The 26,855-nt window shown below is 44.5% G+C and overlaps 1 protein-coding gene across 4 annotated transcripts in view; it reads right to left on the bottom strand.

The window, feature by feature from the left end:
* DHX32 (DEAH-box helicase 32 (putative)) overlaps positions 1-26,855 on the bottom strand; it is a 50,325-nt gene that overhangs the window by 3,044 nt on the left and 20,426 nt on the right. For all 4 annotated transcript variants that reach the window (XM_069980027.1, XM_069980025.1, XM_069980026.1 and 1 more), the window contains 7 exons: positions 21,567-21,939; positions 17,840-18,085; positions 14,973-15,072; positions 14,163-14,321; positions 2,375-2,566; positions 1,180-1,329; positions 615-802 (listed from right to left, as the gene is read on the bottom strand). In XM_069980027.1, coding sequence (XP_069836128.1) covers positions 615-802; positions 1,180-1,329; positions 2,375-2,566; positions 14,163-14,321; positions 14,973-15,072; positions 17,840-18,085; positions 21,567-21,939 — 1,408 coding nt within the window. The remainder of the gene's footprint in view (positions 1-614; positions 803-1,179; positions 1,330-2,374; positions 2,567-14,162; positions 14,322-14,972; positions 15,073-17,839; positions 18,086-21,566; positions 21,940-26,855) is intronic.

Raw genomic sequence — 26,855 nt, forward strand, 5'->3', positions numbered from 1 at the left:
CCGGGCAGCTCCCCGTCCTCACTCGCTGCCGACGTGTGTAATAGCGCCGACAGCGAGCGAGGAACGAGGAGCAAGCGAGTGCTTACAGCTCCTCTCAGTCGCCACGTGTAATAGGGGCTTAATACTCAAGTGCCCAGGGGGTGTTCTCTAGAAGAGCAAAAGCCCAGGTAAGCCCCGCCCATTTCCTCTTTATCACTGTCTCTGTCCTTGTTCGCAACTGGATAAAAGTGAACATGGGCTGGATCTCGGCACTGGAAACTACTATGGAAATATGCCTGGTACCCCAATGACTAGCCATGGGCTTATTTACACCCCTGTTTTCTTGCTGACAGGTTAACTTCAAGGGACCAGGAAATAATATGTTTTTTCTAATCTTGGATCACTCCTTTAAATGGGTTATACAACTAGAACAATCCCCTCCTTTGTGGTATCAAGCCCTCATAGTGAGCTGCTCATGGATGGACAGGCTGCGGGATCTCATGCCCGGAGGGGACGCCAATCCTCTCATTATATGTATCACTTACTAATCTGGTTGTTGTGCCATGGATATTACTCAGGGTGGCGGCCTGTATTCTCTCTGTAATCACAGATGCGCCTGGCCTGGCATCGCTTACCTGCATAAAGAATCCAGACAGCAGAGATTTCTTTATGTTCATGACATTTTCATCAGAGCCGAAAGCTGGATCAGACACGGGAAGCTCAATCCTCTTCATGATCTCCAGAAGCTCTGACCGTATGACACGCGCCATCTCCAGCGCCGTGTAGTTCAGCAGGTGATCTTGGCACCATCTCTCAATGTCATCTGAAAAATTGAGTACTAGACACTGAGGATGTTTTACTGCCAGACAAACTTCCTTTCTAATCTGCTCAACCGACATATGAAACTTATAAGCGCTAAAAGGCGGCCAAGATAGCCGATAGCTTCACAATAGATGTATCCATGCACATGTACACTCAGTGCGGCAGCACAGGCATGTGTGCGGGCCCTTTCCGTGCTATTCAGAGAGTTTAATTTTTATGCTAATTAGGCATCTTGGTGCCCTGGGGGCGGGACTACCACCCCTAGTGCACAAACCCAGCCAGCCCACTCCGCTAATATTCATTAGAAGGGATGGATCGGTGCACTGGGGGTAGTCCCCAATGGTAGGCCATAGTACAGGAGTAATGGAGGGCACTCACACTGACTGGCATCGGCCACCTTCATCTGCTCGTACTCTCTGTAGATGCTGATAAGAGTGAAGTGATCTCCGGCAGGGTGCAGGAACTTCCTTCTGTTGCTCTGCTTGGTCACATCCGCTTCATGAGCCGAATCCAGGAAACAGTTTGGAGCTTCCGATTACAAAAGGAGAAAAGTTGTAAAAAGATTCTTGTTAAATTGTGCGAATGACATATTGACCATCTCAGGGTCTAATCACACATGGCAGATTTATCTTAATGGAGAGCACAGACACTCAGGTGCTTGCCACCAAATCAATATCATTCAGATTAATGGTGCCAATTCTCAGTTACAGAATTTTCTGCAAGACATCTGCTCTGTGTGTACTCTACCTTAAAAAAATTAAAGGGGAACTCCAGAGAAAAAGAAGAAAAAATTGGGGCAGAAAGATACAGATTTGTACACTACTTTTGTTTGAATTAAAGCCCTTCAGTACTTATCAGCTGCTGTATGTCCTGCAGGAAGTGGTGTTCTTTCCAGTCTGACACAGTCCTCTCTGCTGCCACCTCTGTCCATGACAGGAACTGTCCAAAGCAGTAGCAAATCCTCATACAGTTCCTGACATAGACAGAGGTGGCAGCAGAGAGCACTGTGTATAATATTTATGGCCTATCCAGAGGACAGGATGTGTTGAAATTTCCAATACAGCAATGAAATTCTTCAATTACACCAATCACTATTAACTATATATATATATATATATATATATATATATATATATATATATATATATACACACACACACACACACACACTGTATTTACATTTATTTGTGTGTGTGTATATATCAAACAATTCTATACTGATCTGTATATAAGTCCGCCGCCCTTCCATCCTCTGGCTTCAGGGTGCATTATGCAGCAGGCAGTCACGTCAGGACAATGCAATCACATCTATGTAAACATGTCCCTGGGAGAGATTCCCTCTACATAATATCTTCTACTTTACCCAGCGTTCAGATTGCCAGATAGGTATCATCTGTCCCATTGAATCTTCAATTGTTTTGCATTTAGCGCTAATGCACCTTTTATTTGCATGAAAATCACATTGTTGGAGGTTGTGTCTGCTGATTCCCTGACAGGCACAGACTCCGGCATTGGATCGGGCACCCAGCCCCCCCGGTTTATGGTGGAGACCATTGTTTTACATGTACAATACCTGTCACCATGGCAGCCAGCGTCAGCATTTCATCCACACAATCAAACTCGCAGGCGGCTAAAATAGATTTTGACAGCTGCGGATCCAGCGGAAATTCAGACATGATGATTCCAAACTCAGAAAGATTTCCATCATTGTCGAGCGCTGCCAGGTAATCCAGGTCTTCTAAGGCCTGCATCAGACTCTCCGGGTCTGGAAGGGAGAAAGTAGTAAAAGCTATATTACTAGGATATCTTGTCGTCATCTCCTGAGAACTGTGGCGCCATACTGCAACTTTTACCTCTCTTTCTTTCATTGCATTTGATATTATAAAGCTCACCATACTGCACACAGTGTTATACAGCAATCTGTCAAAAAAAAGTATACCGACTAAAGATGAGTGAACCTTAAGCACACTCTGGCTCATCCTAACCTGAGCGTGCAGTATCTGGTGGCTGAAGAAGTTGGATGCAGCCCTAAAGCTGCCAGGAAGACAGGGATACAGCCATGGGCCATATCCATGTTTTCCAGGACTCCCTAGGGCTGCATTCAACTTCTTCAGTCACCGGTAATCAAATCCTGTCTGCTCAGGTTCGGACGAGAAAGAGCATGCCTAAGGTTTGCTCCTCTCTAATATGGACATATTGTGGTGTCCTACATGGGTGTTGCTATTGGTTACACCCTTCGTAAAAGCCTGTACTTATTGTGAGTAAGTGGTGATGAAGTAGTGATAGAGTTTCGCCACTAGATGTCGTTATTACAGATGTATGTACACAGATGCTGCACGGCTGAAGTATGGAAAGGGTTATTCTTTATTTGTGTGTCACATGGATCTGTGAACCTATTGGAGTATCTTCTGTCCTATCAGTTCTCACTTTACTTCTTCTTACGCACTCTTCACCCACTCACAGATATGCTAGAGATAGGAAGTCACATGGGTAGAGGAAGTGTGAAGGTCTTTTGTGTTGGATGTTGTAGGGGGAAGGACGCAAGCTAGAATGCTCCCTACAGTGGTCCCTTTGGGCCCAGGCCCTCTGCCAGGTCCCCTCACCATAAAGAGTTAGTCTTAGTCAGGCCTAGTCGGAGTTAAGCGCCTATTACACGGGTCGTTTAGAGGAGCAAACGAGCGCTCTCAGCGCTCATTTGCTCCTCGTTCCCCACTCGCTGCCGCCGCTATTTAACTCGGCTGCAGCGAGCGGGTGAGTGCGGGAGGGGCGGTGGGGAGCTGCGGGGGTGATCACTGATCGTCCGGGCAGCCCATAGGATACAGCAGCGTCTGCTGCCGATGCTCCTATTCAACGGAGCGACGGCAGCAGATCGCTGCTATATCAGTCGCTTGTTTTTCAACATGTTGAAAAATAAGCGACTGCAACGATCAGCCGACATGAACGATGTCGGCTGATCGTTGCACTCTATTCCACGGGACGATTATCGTCCGTAGCGGCCGATATCGGCCGAATACGGCCGATAATCGTTCCGTGGAGTAGGGCCTTTAGGAGGACTAAAGGGAACCAAGCAGCTCAAGTACTCTGCCACACACCAAAGTTTCTTAGGGGTTTGCCCAGGATGGATTAGAACAGGGAACCTTAGTCCTCTAGCTGTTGCAAAACTACAACTTCCATCATGCACAGACAGCCAAAGCTTTAGCTTTGGCTGTCCAGGCATGATGGGAGTTGTAGTTTTGCAACAGCTAGAGAGCCAAGGTTCCCTCCCCCTGGATTATAACCTGCTGCCCTCCAGAGGTTTGCTGGACCTCTCTCTATAGGCGATGTACTGTATTACAGCAATGAACTGAATAGGCATGAGCTGCAATACCGGATACTGCCTATAGACAAGAGTGGAGCTGTTTATAACCCTGTTAAAACAGAAGCAGTATGCACATGCTCAGTTGTAAGGATGCTAGTGTAACACTCACAGAGCCCATTACCAGCATGTCTTCTCACCTCTAACCCCCAGGACGCCAAGAGAGATAGTTTTTCATCACTAGGTTCATTTCTCCATAGGGCTCTTATAGCGGTAATACGTTTCCTCCAAACTTGCTTTCATACTGTACAATCCCGTGGAGAGATGCTGTACGGCATCCGACTATATAACTCAAAGACTTCCTAGTAAGTGGAATTATTTATTAGCCGGTGTGGAAGGTTTAATGCAACCAGTGGCGAGACCTTGTAAAGTGAAGGCAGTCAAGCGGACAGAATGTGCCACATCCAAGACGCTCGGCAGCCTGCCATGAAATGAGTACCCGCGGCTCGGATATAGGACACAATGGACTTCAGTGCTACAACAAGGACGTAAAATAGCACAAAGCACCAGGAAGAAGTCTACAGCGAGTGATATAGATGTCGTAATTTAGTCTATGCAGAAATGTTATTGGGTTTTCACCTAACTCTGCGGTAAATATGGAGAGGCTATAATAAAGATGAGGAGTACAATGCACTGGACAGGACTGGAGGCATTTATCATCCTGGTGATAAGTTCAGGTATCAACAACGGATACAGGTATACTTGAGTACAGTCAAATTATTAAAGGGATTATCCAGTGCTACAAAAATATGGCCACTTTCTTTCAGAAATAACATGACTCTTGTCTCCAGTTCAGGTGCGGTTTGCAATTAAGCTCCATTCACTTTAATGGAACGGAGCAGCAAAACCTGCACCCAAACTGGAGACAAGAGTGGTGCTGTCTCTGGAAAAAAGTGGCCATGTTTTTGTAGCACTGGATAACCCCTTTAAGCAAAGGCAGCTGCAGTCTGCCAAATATCTGAAAGGACACAAGACAATTCTGTGTTCAAGCTGAAAAGCTTTTGTTTAATTGAGCAGTAAGGGGCCCATTCCATGGAGCGATAATTGGCCGAATCGGCCCGGAATAGATAGAACGATCAGACGATTCATTTAGGTTCAGACCTAAAATCATAGTTCGCCACCAGCGCATCGCTATGGTGGAATAGCGGTGCACAGCGGCGATCAGCGATTTCAGCGGCATCATACATTACCTGTCCGGGCTACAGGTCTTCTCCTCCCGGTCCCGCGCCGCAGCAGCTTAGGAGCGGGGCTGTCTGAACTGACAGACCGTTTAGCCAATCACTGGCCGTGGCGGCTCCGGCCAGTGATTGGCTAAACGGTCTGTCAGTTCAGACAGCCCAGATCTGAAGCTGCTGCGGCACGGGACCAGGAGGAAGAAGGAGAAGACCTGCAGCCCAGACAGGTAATGTATGAAACAAGGGCTGCAAGGACATCGGTAACAATGTCCCTGCAGCCCTCGCTTAACGATCATCGGGGCCATGGAATAGGTCCAGTAAACGAGCACCAATCTAGCAGATCAGTGCTCATTTACATTGTTGATTGGGTCCTGCATCCAGCAGTTACATAGCCAGTGTCTAAAGCCCCTATTACATAGGGCGATGCAGAGGAGCAAAGGAACGCTGTCAGCGCTCGTTTGCTCCTCATTCCCCACTCGCTGCTGGCGCTATTACACGCGTTGGCAGTAAGCGGGTAAGAGCCAGGGGGGCCGTCTTTATGATCGTTAGATTGTCCGGGCAGCCCATAGAAGTTAGCGGCTGCAGAGATGGCAGCAGGTCATTGCTATCTTAGTCGTTTGTCTTTCAACATGTTGAAAGACAACGACAGACATAGATCGGCCGACATCGTTCATGTCGGCTGATCGTTGTCTTCTATTACAAGGGCGATTATCGGCCATAATGGCTGATATTGGACGAATACGGCCGATAATAGTTTCATGTAATAGGGCCTTAAGAAACTGATGTTCTTTGCTATACGTCCCTCTACACAGCTCCTGGCGCAGACTATCATCACTACAGAGCATTGCTCAATATATGTTTTCCTTTTTCAGAATTACCTTCAACCCCACATTGGATATTCCTCCATATGTACAAGTCTTCTAGGATACTGTCCACATTGGCACTACTTGGCAACGTATGATACAATACTATATTGCATCCTCAATGGATAACCTTATGCCTGTCCCGAAAATCCAACCAAGGCACGAAGAGCAGATTATTCTACCACTTACATCTCACATAGCAGAGGCCATAGTGCTTAACTGCTACGCAGGGTTGGGATACAGGAAGGGCATGTGCCAATGGTTTACAATATAGAAGAAAAGCGGCACTCACCACCAAATTTGTGCAAAATAAATTGCTTGATTTTTTTCAGCCGTGCATGTCGACAAGCATGTTAGCAGGTAAGATGCCAGTGCTTCATGAATGTAATTAGGTGACAGCTGTTTCGTGCTATACAGTACTTCTCCAGACCTATATAGTGCAAAACAGCTGTCACAAAATTACCATCATGAATCGCTGGCATCTTACCTGCTAACATGCTTGTTGACATGGACAGATGAAATAAATCAAGCACTTTGTTTTGCATGACTTTGGTGGCAAGTGCCACTTTTCTTCTCTACTGTAAATGTTTTGAACAACTTGCGTAGGTGGGGTGCTCAGCAACGAAAAATAAGTTAGCCAAAACATTTACAATAGAGAAGAAAAGCGGCACTCGCCACCAAAGTCATGTAAAACAAAGTGCCCGATTTATTTCAACCGTCCATGTCGACAAGCATGTTTGCAGGTAAGACGCCAGCCATTAATGATAGTAATTAGGTGACAGCTGTTTCGTGCTATACAGTACTTCTCCAGACCTGTATAGTGCGAAACAGCTGTCACCTAATTACCAAGTGCAAGTTTTTTTTCCAAGAGTTTACTCAATCAGCTGTGCCGGCCTCTGCCTGGTTTGGGGATTTCATGTGCCAATGGGTCTACATCACGACCAAAAACACACAAAAATGCAACAGCTCACCGCAATGGCAAGATACAGACCCACTACGGATATGAAAATCATTAAAAGCAGCACCCCCCCCCCCCCAACAGCCAAAAAAAAATCTCCACAAAAATAATGAGGCTCTTTGTTACCATTTTCAAGCAGTGTAAACCACTCCACCAACGATAAGGTGGCCTCATGCTACGACACTATCAACACTGAGGACCATAGACACAGCAGTCGGCTAACTCAAAGACACATCATGCGCATCCCTTCAAAACTATAAGGTGTCAAGCAGTGCCAACCACCCAACGTTGGCAGAATTTCCTGCCTAAACTTTGGCACAGTAGGTTCTATGTGCCACCACTTGGGTGCCAAATATGGACCCATAGACTTGTATAGGTAAGCAATTTTGAAAGTATCTCAATATATATATATATATATATATACACACACACACACACACACACACAATCCTGGCAGCCCTCCATTTATCCTTTGGAAAGGAAAGCGTTAACATAGGAGGACAAAGTAATGAAGGTCATGGGAACTCATCGGGAGACCTTCGTCTCTCTCCCGTCCAATCCATTTTCGCGTGGTTCACCGAGCCAGAGCAGGGTAACAACTTTGCCGGCTTTGTTCATTTCAATTACAACTTGGAATTAACTGCGCTACAATTGTACTTATAGGACGTTTAGTGATTTTTTCCCTGACAAAACCGTAACCCCAATTAATCTTCAGAGAGCGGCGCAGGGCGTATTTGGAAAAGGCATCGATAGAAACTATGAATAAAGGTTTAGCTTCACAACTAGAACCGCACCAATGTAGGCTCAATAATGTATATGCTAAAGGTGTCCCGTAGGCTTCAATTGCCAGATGGAGCTTAGGCCGTTATATGTGAACATACTGGAAAAATTTTAAAGGGATCCTTTTAAAAAAACATATCTGTTGGTTACCAAATGAGCCCATGAGTGGTGGACACCATAGAGAAATTCTTCAGTAAGTTTGGTTAAATCTGAATCTTACCGATCGGCCATCGATTTGTTTAGCCTGTATAAAGTAGGTTCACATTCATGGGCCGCTCTGAGGTCTCCTAGGACAAAGGATTCGCTAGCTGATCCATAAGATTCTTATATTAACAAATGTACTATAGATTCACTTGGCACTTGTGATGAATCTATCCCAGGCATCCACTTAAAGAGGTTATCCAGAATCAGAAAAACAAAGATACTTTCTAGTATTAACAGCACCACCCTGTCCTCAGGTTGTGTGTGATATTACACCTCAGCCCCTTTCACTTCAATGGAATTGACATGCAAAACCCACACCCAACCTGAGGACAAGAGTGGTGCTGTTTCTGCAAGAAAGCAAACATGTTTTTCTAAGCCTGAATAACCCCTTTAAGATACCTTTTGGAAGAACCAGTGACAACACTGTTCAGTATCACTTAGCATTGTCAAGAGATGCCATTGCACAGCGAAAAAAGACACAAGAAGAGACATGGGTATGTGTGGTCAGGAACAAATGGGTCAGGTGGGTGGCACAGGACTGGGGCATAAAAGGTTTGTGGATGAGTAGTCAGATCTACAGTCCTGTTCACATTCAGGTCCTCAGCACAGGGGGCTTTCATACCCGAATATTAGACCCACGGAAAAATTCTCTTCTCAGATTCTCTTCCATATTATCTTCCTGCACCATCCATAATAAGCCTTATCAGAATGTGTGAGCAACGTCCGTAATCGGCCATTCGCGTCGTTCAGATGTGTACACATATCCGTAGAATAGGCCCCGTGGCAAATGAGAAACCGTCTGTTAAACCATGTGAAAAATGGGTCTCGAATGGACACCCACATCGCCATGACAACCAAACTTGTTGATTCCTATCGAAGAAGCAAAACCAAGCTTATCTTATTCCCCCATAAGTCGATGCAGCCAGAACGTCCACGTATTATACTTAAAGCAAAGGTTAAATCAAGTTCTTCAACATGTTACTTTCCAGCTGCTGCAAAACTACACTTCATATCATGCTTGTTCTGATGATCGGTGGGGGTCTGAACACCTAGACCGATCAACTAAAACTTTGGAAAAGTTTCTGTGATGGATGAAAAGTTTTTGTAATTGACTTGGACACTTCAGGAACTAGAAGGAGGGCACAACACCCACTGGTGCGGGGTCCGATCTGTCGGCATTGAAGGTGACAGCTGTGGAGAACTCGCGTTGACGTTTCTTCTCATTGCTTTGTGGGTGGAATTTCCAGCACAACAAGATCAATATTCTACTAATGAATATTTTTGCCTAGAGAGTTGATGTTTATTTGCTGCTGGAGCGGCATGGCCCATAGATTAGTTAACTGTTAACGTGTCTAAAGCTGGTCTGACACAATGTCGGGCAAAGCTGTTCATGTTGGTGGGATCCGTCCACCTTCTAATGTGTACGGGGGGCGCAAAACTTCCCAACTGATAAACTTTTTATGTGTCCCTATATGATAAAGAGACACGGTTATGAAAATTCTTTATTACAAAAATGTATAGGGGTTGTGATCACAAACAGTTTTGCAATATACTGTATTTTTTTTATTTTTTCTATGTTTAATTCAACAATATACATATAGCCACTAGGTGTCTCCCTTCACTGTGCATGTGTACAACTGCTGTGCGTCCACATTCAGTAGCAGAAAATCCTGGGGGTGCTCGCATTGTATGGTCAGCTCTCCTGTCACACAGCACCAAAACCTCTGTAACCACGCAGTGACATTATACTGACTGAATTGTTGCATAATAAAGAGCATTGTTTCCTGGTAAGCTGCAGAGCTCATAATATAATTAGCAAAAGTTAATAATATAATTAGCCTAAGATAATTGCCCTCGGTTGATGTACAACTTGCATGATGGACAGGTGTCTTTCCTTGTGTGAGCGCACAAAGGACTGGGGCCTTTTGTACCAAACCTGACCAAATATAAGCATGGAGGGAGGATGGACCACAGTTTGGCCCTATGTATAACCTTGATTTAAAAAAGAAAATATAAAAAAATAATAAAACAAGTATTGTGCAAAACTGCTTGCAATTACAACAAATTGATAGGTAAGTTGTGAGTAGGTCAGCACTCCCGGATCATGAGGATGAGATTAAAACATAACTTTTAATTTACAAAAATTCATTAAAAACCAACGCGTTTCGCGCTACCGTGCTTAATCATGGTCACATGCGATTACAACCCCTTTTGATTTCTTAAAACAAAAAAAATTAGTGACAGGAACTCTTTAAACCAAGCTAGAGAGATCCCTCCAGAAGGAAAGGTTACCCATCTGTAGACAGCTGTTTCAGGGTTGTTGACCCTCCACAGTATAGATAAGGGTGCTGGCTGGCTTTAGAGAGGCCTATTGTTGTGCAACCTGCAGTTAGATTTTTTTTCTCCCTTTTCTATATTAACCTATACTTGAAGGTGACAAAAGGAAAAAAAAAAAAAAGAGTCATGCCCCTTTAAATTGAGTTTTCTCGGTAGACATATTGTCAATTAGGACTGACCTAATGCAAAAGAAAATAGATTTTACCCATCACGGTGATGAAAGCATCTGTATAATCAATCTGGAATAATCCAGCAGGATTCCCTACTTGAGTCACTTTCTGAAGACTCAGCATGGAAGCTTTCAGAGAACACTGGTATTTTTACATAAAACCTAGCATACAGTGTATTTCCTCGGATACATGGAGCAGTGAGCAATCCTGTTTAACATGACCCCCTAAAGCAGGCAAGCAAACATCAAAGTCGTGACATTATTCATGTCAATGGAAGGAAACCAAGGTCTACTTCAGGGTTACTGAAGAACAGGGCCGACAGTCACAACCATAACATTCATGCTACAATGAAGGTAAAGGCTAGATGGGACAGAAATGCTGCCTCTAATATGTGCTTCATTCTTCATGGGAGGAGCTGTCCCCATTATGCCCCATTTGCATTGTTCCTCATGGGAGGAGTTGTCCTCATTTACATTGTTCCTCATGGGAGGAGCTCTCCCCATTTTCATTGTTCCTCATGGGAGGAGCTGTCCTCATTTGCATTGTTCCTCTTGGCAGGAGCTCTCCCCATTTTCATTGTTCCTCATGGGAGGAGCTGTCCCCATTCGCATTGTTCCTCATGGGAGGAGCTTTCTCCTGTGATTACAGCTGTCTAATGCACTTCCTATCAGCTATCAAAAAGTAGAGGAGAAAAAAAAGTAACAAATATTTTGAATGCACTAACTATATTTAAACTACCCCCTGTAGGCAAGAAAGACAAGATTTAGGTTAAAAAAAAAAAAAAAGCTGGAAGAGGTCTGCACTTGGTGTGTTCTTTCCCTGCTCTGTGTCCCATGGTTGGAACAGACATGGTTAGAAAGTCTATGGGACCATTCTGGGTTGGCCACTTCATACTAAAATTGTATCAGTAAATGTACTCACTGCACTTACTGACAGCAGCTATATCAGTGCCTCGCAGCTCTGACATCAGGCACCCCTCCTCCAGGGTGTGCCATACTGATAAGTACGCTAAATGATGATTCTACCTATAAGATGGCAGAGCATGGAGGAACACATGACCATGCCTCACTCTCTGTGTCCTCCACTGAGCCTCTATATGTCTATGGGGGACACTGGGGGCGGGGCATGGTCACATGCTCCTCTATGCTCAACTATCCTATGGACAGGCTCACTGTTTAGCATACAGATCTCTTTTTAGCTCCATGAAGTACTCAGGGAGCTGCCGTCAGTAAGTGCAGTTAGCACAGTTAATACTATACACTGTACTATTTTACTATGACGTGGCCAACCCCTTTAAAGGGGAACTATCAGCAAGTTAGACACATCTAACCTGCTGATAGCCCCCTGTGGCACCGGAGACACTGGGGAGGATGGTATGTGTCTTATCTTCCTCCTTTGCGCCAGTCCCGTGCAGTTAGTCGGCGGAAGCTCTGCTTTGGAGCACCATAAGGAGCATTCCCCTCCATTTATAACCATTAGAAGTGGCGGGCCGGATGATGCGGCAGTGCTCCTAGTGGTGCTCCAAAGCAGAGTTTACCCCGACTAAAAGCATGGAACCGACGGGGAGGAGGAAAGTAACACACATACCTTCCTCCTCAGCGTCCCCGGCACTATAGGGGGCTATCAGCAGGTTAGATTGGTCTGACTTGCTGATAGTTCCCCTTTAAGTATTTATAATAGCAATGTTCTGCAACCTGTGGCTCTGCACACTCCCATCATGCCCCGACAGCCAAAAGCTCATGTTAACCACTTGGCACATTATTGCTTATTAAATGGGGTACAGCAGGGGAAAACTAAGAAGGAAAATGTGGGGACAGTCTGGGTTTTGGCAGAGCCTGGACCCACTGCGAGATCCCCCAGCCCAGCCCTGGGTTTACCCCATATCACCCTTTGCTCTTGTTAACATAACAGACCGACCAGCTAAAGTGAGAACCAGGAAACAACCTTTGACATGTTATCTCTTGCTGAAATAACTTGGCAGGAAAACTAGTTATGTCATTGAGGAGAGGTATAAAGACCTGCGACGTGGCCGATCATAAACCAGGCTTAGAGAGTGACTCACGTAATAGATGCCTCATTCTGCAGCTGAATGATACACTCAGGGCTGCTATTTCCATGACAAGCATTGCACACATATTACTAGGATATACAACTCATGTCAGGTCGGTAGGGTAAGAGCTTTAAAGGGGTTATCCAGCACTACAAAAACATGGCCACTTTCTTCCAAAGACAGCACCACTCTTGTCTCCAGTTTGGGTGTGGTTTTGTAACTCATTTCCATTGAAGTGAATGGAGCTTAAAGGGGTTTTCGACTCCAACATAATTTGATGTGTTGCTGCCCACATTGAGACTAACAATTTCTTACATTCTTGTTATTATCTATTCAGTCTCCTTCCCCCAGTTCTCAGCTCCTGGTTTCTGCTGAAAACACAAAAATCTGTGTGTGAGATTTTCTCTCCCTCTCCCCCCTCCCTTCTGAGACAGCTGATGTAAACAAGTCCCTGGCAGGCTGTATCTGCAACATTGTAGCTTATTTGTAATGCCGGGAGGATTAATCACAGTGAGTTCATTAGCAACTTGACCTCAGATTAACCCTCCCAGAGTTACAGAGAAGTTACAAAGTTGCAGATAAAGCCAGTGAGGGACTTGTTTACATCAGCTGTCTCAGAAGGGAGGATGAAAGAGAAGGAGACAGAGAGAAAAACTCACACAGATTTTTGTGTCTTTGGCTGAAAGCAGCAGCTCAGATCTGGGGGAAGGAGACTAAATAGTTAACAAGTATGGAATGACTTGTTAGTCTCAACATCGGCAGCAACATATCAAAAGTTATGTTTGACTGGAATACCCCTTTAATTGCAAACCGCACCTGAACTGGAGGCAAGAGTGGTGTTGTCTCTAGAAGAAAGTGACCATGTTTTTGTAGCACTGGATAACCCCTTTAAGATCCCTATTATCATTCAGTAAAGGGCAGCAGCCCCTCCACCACAAACCCTGCCAGTCCGGATATATTACTGTGCCATGATTGCAAAACGGACCTATTCACTTCAGGATGCAGCCAAGATTTTCTCTATCAATGCAGCCATATGAGGGCTTGTTTTTTGTGGGATCAATTTTACTTTTTAATAGCAATCTAGCAATGCTTTCAAAGTGAATGGAGCCCACTGCAGTTCGCCACAGTATATGTCAGCATTACAGATGAGAGCAACTGGAGCATACTAGAGTTTGATCCTTTAGCATTTGATTACTGGAGAAGTTGGATGCAGCCCTAGGGAGTTCGGGAAAACATGGATACAGTCATAGGCCTATGGCTGTATCCATGTTTTCCCGGACACCTTAGGGCTGCATCAAACTTCTCCAGCCACCGGTATTCAAATGCCGAACAATCGGACTCCAGCATGCTCCGGTTGCGCTCATCTCTAATCAGCATCCCCTTTTTAGTCAAGATGCCAATGTATGGCCAAGATGTACTGTCCTAACACAGTGTAAACCCAGTCTTATAGAGCTCATTGAACAACTTACCGGGTCTGTTAAGAAATTCACAGTGGCCCAGGCCGGCTATGTCCATCCTCTTCAGGAACAGAACCATCGAGGTCAAATTTGACTCTTCGACTTTTGGCGTCAGAAATGTTTTCATGTCATTCTGGGCAAACTCCTCCGTGTAGAGGCAGAAGACTTTCCCTGTAGGAGGAAGATTATTTCTTAGTATAGAAAAGGAAAGACAACAATGGTATTGAGACTGGGAGCAACCATCTTGACCCTCTAAAGCAGAGATGGGGAACCTTCGGCCCTGCAGCTGTTGCAAAACTATAATTCCCATCATGCCTGGACAGCCAAAGCTTAAGCTTTGGCTGTCCAGGCATGGTGGGAATTGTAGTTTTGCAACAGCTGGAGGGCCGAAGGTTCCCCATCTCTGCTTTAGAGGGTCCTTAGGTGGAGGATCCTAAAGTGGCTGTATGACTATAGTTACACCTATGGCAGGCTACTGTATACTTCTACAACATACGGGACACACTCACAGTATACTCTGCTACTTTGTAAGCTCTGGTGCTCAAATGTAAGAAAAACTAATGACAGTGCCATTACTAATATGTGGTGTGCTTTACACTACCCTTATGACATTATTCTATATGCCTGAAGAAAACACAAAAAATGGTCAGATATCACAGCCATAAGTATGCAAACTCAACCTATCCAGTCTCCAAGTCACTTACGGATGATGCCCATATTTGCATTATAGAATAGGCATACGCAGGATGAGGACAGCCCCCCCCCCCCCATTACGTTTTCATTCCCCTAAAAATAGCCATGTGTTTCCTAGTTACATCATACCTGCAGGACAAGTGCCCAGAATCTGCTTTCTCATCTCGGCTCGTATTCTACTGATTGGCTGCCTGATCAGCGACTCGGCCCGGATTCTGGTATTGTACACCTACAAGGGGAAACTCGGAATTAAAACATCACAACAATGGAAAGCAATAATAAAAAGGCGGCTTACATGGTTTTCCCCTAGTTCCCTGTAGCCAAGAGACTGATATAGTATTATTCTTTGTGTCAAGGTATTAACCAACCAGGTTATTAAAAAATAAAAATAAACTTGATATTACAGCGCCTGAAGAGGTATTCGCACCCGTGGACTTTACTGTGTAACACTGAATCCAGGTGGAGTTGAGATTTTCAGTACTGACCAACAAAGACTAAAATCTACTGACAACTGATTGTCACTGAAGAACAATGGGTGGAAAAGTAAAACTTTAACCCTCACTATGTTCCAAACTGCTGACACCGTTAGGGCAAGGAGAAACCTGATACTTTCCACATATCTGTCTTTGCTTCCAGAACATAGAAAAATGCTCTTCTTTCTATGGTGTAAAGAGTCAAAGAGGCGTTCCCAAGCCCCCTGGAGTGCAGAAATCTGAAATGTATCCTTGCTCCCCCTCCCATTACTGTTTTGGCTTGATTGACAGCTGCAGTCCCAAGCAGGGTTAGGTATGGGAGGGGGAGTGAGAAGACATTCCAGCTTACAATAGATCAGGAGCTTGGAAACGCCTCTTTGTACTGTAGAATAAAAGCATTTTTGTTTTGGAAGCACAGACAGATACATCAAAGGTAGTAGCTGTCTTCCTGAACCTGAATTGCAACTGACGGATTCAATTTAAGGGGTCTGGGGAGAATTTTCTAGCCAAGCGGTGACTACCACTGACCATAAATGGCCCAGTCCTATCTTATCTATTTACTGGTGTAACATTTGTCTATGATTTTGCTGGTGATAAGGAGGTGTCTGCTTATTATTGGGCTTTGTGGCCTGAATGAAAACTGCAAGATTTTAGGATTTTTGAAAAAAATATAGATACAAAAATGAATAAAGTAAAAAACATCAGCGAAAATTCTTTAAAAATTTATTTAACATTAAAAACTTGATTCATGTAACAGGTCAATTCCTGATGATGCATTCCTTTAAGGGGCACAATATAAGAGTCTTTCACAGCAGGATAGGGGTTTCTGATGCAGTAAGCTGCTTCTCATCTTTCATCAAAGATGGGGGGGGGGCAAATCCCTTTAAGGGAGATACTAAAACGTTTTAGACCTAAAGTTTTCTTTCTAAGAATAAATACAGGAACAGCAGGGGATGCCCTAACTGTGCAAATGAAAGAGACAACCAGCAGGAGTGAATATCGTAAAGATAAAAGACGACGAGTGAACGGGCGCAGGCCTTGAAACCTCAAATACAAGTCATATAGAAAACTGAATATAGAGGCTAAACGGCCAGAAATCCTCCACAGGGCTGTATGTTGTCTATACATTTTATGTCAAGCTATGGATCACAACAGGCTGGCCGGAGAGCAAGGTCGGCAATCAATACGATCTAATGTACATCATAAACCTTCATCTTATGCTTCTTCCTAAAGTAGTAGAGTCCAGCCGAGCTACATAACCAGCTACAGTAAGCCAGTGTTCTCCAGCTGCTGCAAAACTACAACTCCCATCATGCCCTGACCGCTTTTTGCTATACACCTGGCTTGACCTGGGATTTGCTGACAGCTATTCTTCCAGTCCTTCCCATACATGCTTGGTTCCTCTGAGCGTGCGCGTGTTCTCGATAGAAGAAGGTTCTCTCTATCGAGAACGAAAAGATTAAACACTTAGATTAAAGCATTACTGTCATTTGCAAAAAATTTGACATGTCCTCTGGCAAGGTTGAAAATTACTGATTGCACCAGGTCTCCATCCTGGGACCCATTGCAATCTTGAGATACAGCCCTACAGGAGTGCGATTCTGACTTGTTCGCCCCATAGACCCTAATGGAGCTTAAAAGGGGTATTCCTAGTCTTACCTCTCTGCACACCACCGGTGTCTTTCTACATCATCTTCAGTTTCTGGCTGAACAATCCAGTCTTCTCTTCTGAGATGGACTGGTCTGGAAGTGGCAGCCCGCTCAGCCAATTACTGACATATTAAAAGTTAGGTCTGAGTGAAATACCCCTTTAAGAGTTGGATTTGACTCATAGCCAGTTAGCGCAGTGCCACCCACTCTCCTTGGCTGTATCTCAGGAGTGAGACCCGGTCCAATCAGTAACTTCTGATAGGTCTGAGGACATGTCAAAAGTTACAGGAAATGATAGCGAAAGAACGTAGGGTTAGAAATATGTGACTGCTTTCATCCACAAACCTTGTCTCACCTGTCCATAGGTTGTATCAGTCCGATCGTGCGGCATTTGATTACCAGTGGCTAAAGAAGTTGGATGCTGCCTGGAAAACATGGAAACAGCCATAGGCTGCATCAAATATCTTCAGCCACCGGTATTCAAATGCAGGACGATCATCTGTAGTATGGTGCCATTTTTAGAAGAAAACAACAACTTTTTTTTAACCCTGTCCAAATCCTTTAGGGACAATGGACATCACCATTAGCCTCACCACCAGGATTATCACAGATCCGCCCATCCCATTTTTGTTGGATTCCGTTACACCGGCCATAAAGGAGCCATTTATCTGCCCTTTAGCTAATAGCCATTTCATGGCACACAACCCAAGCAGAGTTTGGAAAGTGAATTCAGCATAGCAAAGACTTGGCAGACACGAGAGGAGAAGCATATGAGCAGAACACACAGTAAGACTGTATTCAGCCGGCCTGGGATCTAGCCGGAGAGATTTGTTTTGGGAGCAGCGATGGGAAAGAATGAGAGATGGTATTTACCTTTCTCCGCTCCACTCCAACATCAATGACAAAGTGAATGTTGCTCATCCAGATCAGGGACTCGCCAAGACTGCTGGTTAACACCACTTTCCTCCTGTGGTCTTTACATCCATAATCCAGCCCTTCATATGGCAAGTACTGTGGGAGGCTTTGATGAGGATACAGCGGAATTGGAACCAATTCACCTAGCGCGGGATTTGTGTGCATGGCCTCCTGATGGATCATCTCATAGGCCTGCTTTATTTCCTTCAAACAATTAAAAAGATTAATTAGTAATTAATAAAATCCTATAAAACATCCGGCCAAGGCCTGATCATACGGCGCTCATAGTGGGTCTCATTCCCTACAAGATAAGTTGAGGACTTTACATGTACCAACAGAATTATTCTGACATCAAAGTGGCATGGTCACGTTAAAGCAGAAGTTCAGCCAAAAGTATTTTTTAATATGTTATTACTTATGGACACTCCATTGGAATTACAACTGATTCGTGACGTCACGGTTTTTGAGAGCATTTAAAGATTCCATGATCTACTAAATTGAGGGAAATAGCAGTATATGTGCATTTCCCATAATTAATGTACATTAGGAATTTGTCTAACTTTCCATAAGTAATGACATATTAAATAATAAGTTTTGGCCGAAGTTGTCCTTTAATCTTTTAGAGTGAGTGATAAGTTTACCTTCAGTGCCTCCACAGGGGAACAGAAGTACTGCATGTTTCTTTCACAACTCTATGCATTCACTCCCCCTTTCAGATATGGATATGAGCAGAGGACCTCCATCTATAAAAAGGAGAGGAATGCTAATAATAAGACTTGTGAAAGAATGATGTAATGCTTCATGTCACCTGCAGGGGCACTGCACAGAAACTGAACAATTGCTATCAAAATAATATAAATAATACAATAATGTACAAGCATAATATAGCAATGTGTTTGCGTACGTGTTACAGCTGCAAGTCCTGGACCAATCTAGGGGGGGGGGGGGGGGTTGTCTAGAAATGCAAAAATGCAGCTGCATTATATTAGTCCGATACCTTATATTATAGGGCCAACTCTCTAAGGTCTCCTGACCATCCTGCGACAGATGGTGTTGGTGGAGAGAAGGGTCAGGCATGGTGGACTTTTGCCACCAGCCCATTTTGTTCTGGGAGAAATAAGCCGACGTCAGAGCAATCTTTCTGTGTTTTTACCCACAGAGGGAACCGTAACAAATGTTTGTGTGTTAGTGAAGGCTGGAAGAGATGATGTCAGCTGAACAAAGCAATCCACTGTCGGCCAATACATTCTTATAGAGAACATCTAAAACATCCTTTGGCCAATGTCCATATGCACATTAGAATACTTACTTAAGGAAAAAAAACTGGCTCACTACTGCCACCCAATAGAGGTAGCTACAATGTAATGCCCCTATTCCACGAGTCGTTTGGAGGAGCAAAACGAGCGCTATTAGCGCTCGTTTGCTCCTCGTTCCCCGCTCGCTGTCGCCGCTATTCAACCCGGCGGCAGTGAGCGGGTGAGTGCGGGAGGGGCTGCTCGGAGGATCGCTGATCGTCCGGGCAGCCCATAGGATATAGCAGCATCTGCTGCCGATGCTCCTATTCAACGGAGCAACGGCAGCAGATCGCTGCTATATCAGTCGCTTGTTTTTCAACATGTTGAAAAACAAGCGACTGCAACGATCAGCCGACATGAACGATGCACTCTATTCCACGGGACGAATATCGTTCGTAGCGGCCGATATCGGCCGAATACGAACGATATTGCTCCTTTAAACGACCCGTGGAATAGGGGCTTTAGTCAAAGTCCGACCCTTTAGTAAGCCTAGTAACAAGACCTACTGTATATGGACAGTTTTCTTCCTTCTAGAAGAAACCTAATTTATAAACCTGGCAGCAACAGTTTTATTGGAAGCCGCTTTACTGTTCCAGCATAGCAATGCCCTTGAGCACAGAGGCAGAGCCATAAACCTGGTTTATAGGGTTTGGCCTTGACCTTACCCTATGAAATGAAGTTACTATAAGCTGGGTCTCATCTCCGCACATTACTGTCTGGCTACACTAAGTATACTGTGGCAGAATGGATGCAATCCTCAATGGCTGAGATGCAAAGTCTTCCCGGAAAACTGCAGACTGTTGTGGTAGTGAAGTGAGGACACAAGCAATGCTATCCACTACTGACTATGTACTGTACATAGCTTGGGGCATACAGGAATGGGTCCAGAAAGCAGGGACTGCACATTTAAACAATGGTGGGAAATGAAAACAAATGTTACCGGAGCTCGTTTAACCCCTCAAAATAGATTATATGTTACCCCCTCCCGTGAGCTGTGGGTAGGTGATAAGACCACTGGGATCACCACCGATCACCACACATAACCCTTGTACCATGAGTTAATGGAACAACAGCATGCATTCTCAGCCTCTCCTCCTTTTATTCTCTATGGACTTCTGAAGGTAACCAAATATAATGTTTGGCTACCTACAGAAGCTCCCCTTCACTTTGTAGAAAAGGGCCCCACATTCTTGTGATCGGTGTGGGTCCCAGTAGTCAAAACCTCATGGTCAGCTAGGAATCATCTGTCCCATGGATAGCTGATAATTTTTGGCATAACCCCTTTTAAAAAAAATTGCTTTTTGTGAGGCATGTAGCCCCCTTCTCCACATCTAACCACCTAGATGCCACAGTCACTATTGACCACTGCATCTAGGGGGTTTAAATGGGTTATCCAACACTTGACAACTTTTTTATATAGTGCGGCACGTACATAAAACATAAACATCATACTTACCTCTCCACCTTTCCCCGGTGTCCTACTGCAGTGTCTCCGGGTTCCCAGCTGACCACAGCCGCTTATGAGACTAATTTAACCAATCACTGTCTGCAATGCTATCCTATCTCATTCCATGACTGACTTAGCAGGCCATCACTGCCAGGACGAGCCTGTCTCTGAAGTAGCGGCTGTGGTCGGCAAGGGACAGAAAAACACTGCAGGAGGACACCGGAGGAGCATAGAAAGGTAAGTATTAGATGTTTGTTATGTTTACAGCAGCAACATATAAAAAGTTTTTAAATACCGAAGTACCCCTTTATTAACTAGGACCAATGAATTCCAATTTTGGCAACTGATTCTGGGTGTCATCACCAACCGTTTTTGGACCATTCTTGGCTTTTAAAGCCCTTTGTAGACTTTGTTGATAATTCTCTGACATAGGACATTATGAGTTAAAGGGGATAATAGGGTGGTCACTGAGGTTCTGGCTTCCCAGCCCCTTAGTATCTAGCTCTTATTGCTGTATGACGCCAGGTCTAATGAGACATTTTACCTGCAGTGACCACTACAAGAGTCATGTAGGTCCTGGTAGGTCAGGAGTCAGGACCCATTGGACCCCAATACAAGTGGTCTTCTTTTTATTCAGCATTTTAGTTCTGTTCAGATTAAAGTGGTTTCTTATGAAGACTACCATGCTTGAAAAGTCATGAGAAACAAAAACTTAAAAAGTAAAAAGTTAAAACACAATACATTGCCCGAGATTTCCTCCCACCCTGCCGACCAATCTGGACTTCCAGAAAGTGGCAGCAAAAATGTAGGAAACCTCAGAGAAGGTGCCCATTCCATCATCGTACAAGGCCACTTTTTTCCCCTTGTTGTAAAGTTTACATAGAAGTAAGAGCCAAGTGATCAATGCATAGAAATAGCCCAGAAGCCACCCACACCCACTTACTTGCTCACAAGCCAGAAAGACAACAATGTCCCCTTTCTCTTGCGTGTGGTGGATTTCAAACAGGAGTCTTAGAGCCGCATGGAAATAGTCCCTCTGAAGTGCGGAGGTGTATACTACTTCTGCTGAGTATGTGCTTTCCACCTCAATGAGAGGAACGTTTCCGTAGTAAGAGACTATTTTACTGGACAGTTCGGGAGGAGAGATTATTACAACCTTCATCTCGGGTCTAGCTATAAGGATGTCTTTAAGGAAAGCGAGAAGGACATCTGTAGACACTGAGCACTCGTAAACATCATCGATGACAATGACTCCATAGCTGGACAGGAGGGGATTTGACATCATCTCACGCAGTAACATCTCATCTGTACAATACCTGCAATATAAAACAATAGGACTTATAAGCATTTGTGTACACATCCATACCCATCGTAAGGAGGGCGATACATAACAGTCAGCAGGCAATACAAGGTCTCTTAGCATAGTAATTGTAATGCTTGTGCAATGATTTTCTTGAGTTTGCAACTCTTCATCGCATAAGGTTTTTTTTTTTAGGAATGTCCTTTAAATTCTATATCATTAGGACAGACAAATTACATGATTTGTGGGCATCAATCTAGTATGGGACTGACCTAAGGTACCAGGCCAGATGCATATAGAAGAGCCCGTGGAGCCTCATTGAAGAGTCTCGAAACACAGGACTAGCCAGATATCCCTCCGGAAAGGACTTGGCTGGGTCTTTACCAGAGGGATATCTGGCTAGTCCTGTGCTTCGAGACGCTTCAATGAGGCTCCACAGGATCTTCTTTTGCATATTCAGGTTTCCCATGGTCTCCTTGAGATCAGTGATCTGTTTCTCTTATGGTTCTACTAGGCTTTGCTCCCGCCTAGGCAGAACCCTGCTCCACACTGATGAGGGGCAACACCCCGAAACAGCTGTATGTAGATGGATACCTGGCCTTTGTTTTTCCCTTGTCATTACATTGACCTATAGGGCTACTTAATATAGTGGTTTTGGTGGTTTCCTTACAGGAGCCACCCCTTGGCTGGGTCCTTCCCGGAGGGATATCTGGCTAGTCCTGTGTTTCAAGACTCTTCAATGAGGCTCCACGGGCTCTTCTTTTGCATATCCATGTTTCCCAGGGGGCAATGCACCTAGGATTTCACTGCATTGAGCGCTTTTACTAGCAGCCGGCAGTGTTATCATTTGGCTGGTCTCCCTGAGATCAGCGATCTGTTTCTCTAGATGCATATAGGGTCTTCTTTTTACTGATGCTAAGGGTATAGAGCCTTGTGGTAGTAGGCCACCTACCATCGAAAAGTTGAGAAGGGCTTGGTTTTTTTGCTGATGGCCACATGATTTTGCATGTGGCCAGCAGTCTTACCACGCCAAACTAGGAAACGATGGATTTGCAAACCACTCCTACCACATGTAAGCATGGTTTTCAGCCACATGCGGCACAATGCTACGATGGGATTCTATGCTAATAGGCCTGATCAGCAGGAGGCACTAAAGGGAAGTGCAATGCGGGGACTGCTCAGAGTGATATATATTTGTGATATATATTTGTTCCTCACTCAATCTGCTGTCACCATGACCAAAGAAGATGCCTACTCTACTTACACCTAGTCCTGTCCCGGTCACATAGACTACGGTTGTCAGTAAACACTTTTATGAGTCAAGGCTCTAGATGGTGTCCAATCAAGATTGCTCATTCAGTTGACAGCTACTCCTTCCAATCCCCATTTGTTCTCAATTAGTAAAGGGGAATATACTGCTGGAAGACAACTCAAGTGCCGTGAGAACCACACAATGTGCTCAGTAAATCCAACATGCCCAATCCTTCATTCACCCAACATCTGCTGCTGGGGAAGAACTAGGACACCCTCATGCACATTAGATTGCCGGTCACCATTAATTCAATATGTATCCCAAGATTACAATTTATCACCTCTCCTCAGGATAGGTGATATGTTTCTAAAATCGGTAAAGGTCCAATTGTCGGGACCCACAATGATCACAAGACCAGGGGGCCTGAATGCACCTGTTTGAACAGAGTAGCCGTCTATTATGCACTCCCCTGCTCCTTTCCAAATCTATGGAACCACTGAACGTACTCAAGAGCTGTACTCCGCTATCATCAGTGTCCCATGGAGCAATAATCCACAGCCACCAAAGCTCCAATCAAACAGAAGCATCAGGACCACCTTTCTCATGATCGGTAAGGGTGTAAAAATGTAAATCCCCATTAATCACACACTTATCCTATCCTGTGGGATAATCCTTTAAACCAATAGGGCAACAAAGGACCAGAAGAAGACAACCCCATTTGGAGCCAATAACTTGCCACTTGGGTCTATTACTTATAGGTTAATTCTCACACAAACTGTTAGACCAGATCGATGATCTGTCCTGTGCGTTCTGACCATGCACGGCTACAATGCTACATTTTAATTAATGCATATCTTTAGTGTTACAGATCTGAATCCAGAAAATTATGCTCCCGTGGCAATTTTCCTTCTCCGAAATGTTAAAGAACTCGTTATCTAAACGTATTTGTCTTTAAAAAGGTTGCGCAATTTTACAACGTCTTGTTGCTGAAAGCAGCTGACAAAATGAAACGCAACCTTGTGTCACCGCTGTCGCCGGACCCCGCGCCTTCTCCTCCACCGTGACATTTACAAAAAGCTAACTACGAGGCGTATTGGAAAAATACGAGACAGGGCAACACAATTATGTCAATACAGATAAAATAACAAGCTTGTCTTCTACGGAAAATGCAACACTTAGCGGAACATACCGGAGATATTACTGGTAATAGAAGCCTAAATGGTCTGCGCTTCGGTTAACTGCTGTATGGAGATGAATGGAGAAGGTGTGGAAAGTTTTAGGGTATGTTCACGCTGAGGAAAAGAGGCAGAAATTCCGAGCGGAATCTCCACTGCAGACATGTCAATTCTTGGAGAGCAGAGGTGCGCGCGTCCTCCCATTGTAACTGATAGAAGGCAGGATTCACCAAGTCAGCGCAGAGGAGTACTGCCCAGAATCTTGGCCAGGATCCCATAGACTGAGAGGTAACATATTTTCTCCTAATAATCACAGCTGTGTGTGAACATAGCCTAATCCTGCGTGCGAGGCAGGGGGAGAGCCAGGACCCAGCTGCGAGGTGTGTGCAGCTCTTCTGGGAGCCCAATCAGCACAAACGTGCTGATTTGTTCCCTTTAAAGCAAGTGTCCCCATCCTATAAAGTGAAGCCACATCACTTAACAAATAGCACCAGCAGAGGTGAGGAGGTGAAGAAGTTGGATGCAGCCCTAACACTGCCTGGCAAACATGGATACAGCTATAGGCCATAGACTATATGTTTTCCAGGAATTCCTAGGGCTGCATCCAACTTCTTCAGACACTGCTAATCAAACACAGAGCATTCAGGTTCAGACAAACCCAAGCATGCTCGAGGTTTGCTCATCCCTAGTGGTCATGAAAACAGATAAACAGTACATCCATCTGCTTACAAAATGACTTAAGGCCCTATTCCACGGAACGATTATCGTCCGTATTCGGCTGATATCGGCCGCTACGGACGATAATCGACCCGTGGAATAGAGTGCAACGATCAGCCGACATTGTTCATGTCGGCTGATCGTTGCAGTCGCTTGTTTTTCAACATGTTGAAAAACAAGCGACTGATATAGCAGCGATCTGCTGCCGTCGCTCAGTTGAATAGGAGCATCGGCAGCAGACGCTGCTATATCCTATGGGCTGCCCGGACGATCAGCGATCACCCCGGCAGCACCCCCGCAGCTCCCTGCCGCCCCTCTCCAGCACTCACCCGCTCGCTGCAGCTGCATTGAATAGCGGCGGCAGCGAGCGGGGAACGAGGAGCAAACGAGCGCTGAGAGCGCTCGTTTGCTCCTCTTAACGACTCGTGTAATAGGCCCTTTAGAGGACTATTAGACAAAGCGATTTTTAACGATAATAAACGATCGCAAACAAGATTGTTTATCGTTAATCTGAAATTGTTCAGATTACACAGAATGATGGTCGTTAGTTAGGATCGTTTATTCCTTCTGATCCCAGCAAAAGAAGGAACGATTTAAAATTACACTAAACGATTGTGAACAAATGTGGAACTACAGCGAACAATTAGCGTCCGATTAGCGATGATTTTAGGGTCAGCTCTAAATCAACAATCAAGATTTCTCAATCATTGCCTGCAATTACACAGGACGATTATAGTTTAAATTTGATAACACGATTTTCCGCACGATAATGGTCCCGTGTAATAGGGCCCTTAGTCTACAGGGGGGACCTTCCAAACTCATCTCAGCCTCTCCTATATGGCTGCTGCACCAAACAATCAAATATTCAGAGGTAAGATGACCTCTCTGCTGCCACCAAAGACTGTGTTAGGAACTGCATGGCTGCTTAAGCACAGTGTAGGAGAGCGATTGGTGATCAATATCGCTCATCTGTGAGGGGGCAGGCTACAGGGTGCTGTGGCTGCAGTGCTACTGTCTATTCTAATGTTTATTGTAATGCTACCATGTAATATATAGACATCAGAGGAGGCTAAGTATTGCCAACGCCGCATGCAGGAGCACTAAAAAATATGTAACCGAGTCGGAGCTGGGGCTTTAGCGGCCCTGCAGTAAAAAAAAAAAAAAAATATGCCGGAATATGCCTTTAATACACACTTAGCTATACACTCAAATATTCTCATATTCTCTATATGTAGAGCGCTGAATTGCTGCCATATATTGTGACAAGCCAACCTATAACCTTATTCACTGACTTTGATAAATTAATAAAATGTTATGTGAATGTGTGCAGCCAATGCCGGCTTAAATGTCACCATTTATCTTTGCTCGGCACATGAAGCATAATAATGAGCTCCGCAAGACAGAAATATGACAGACCGAGTCACCAGAAGTGGAGACTGGGAAACTAGAGCACGCTAAAACCAACACAAAAAGGGGAAATTAAGTTCACCGAAATCTCACTAATTTTTTTTGCAACATCTGCTAAACCTTAAAGGCTACGGACACCTCCGCACCACTGTTTAATATTCATATGTATCCTGAATGCTAAATGAAGCAACTTTCTAAATAGTCTACATTATAAATTTTACTATTTTGCTGCTGCTTAAAAGATTAAAAAAAAAAAAAAAACAGGCTTTCTGCTCTCATAATATTTTTCTATCAGAGAGTGTAGAGAATATACATGTAGGGGGGGGGGGGTCACACAAGCTGTAGACAGGGAGGAAGGCAGGTGCAAGGCAGGGCATAGGA

Source organism: Dendropsophus ebraccatus, chromosome 8 (assembly GCF_027789765.1).
Source record: "Dendropsophus ebraccatus isolate aDenEbr1 chromosome 8, aDenEbr1.pat, whole genome shotgun sequence".
NCBI lineage: Eukaryota > Metazoa > Chordata > Amphibia > Anura > Hylidae > Dendropsophus > Dendropsophus ebraccatus.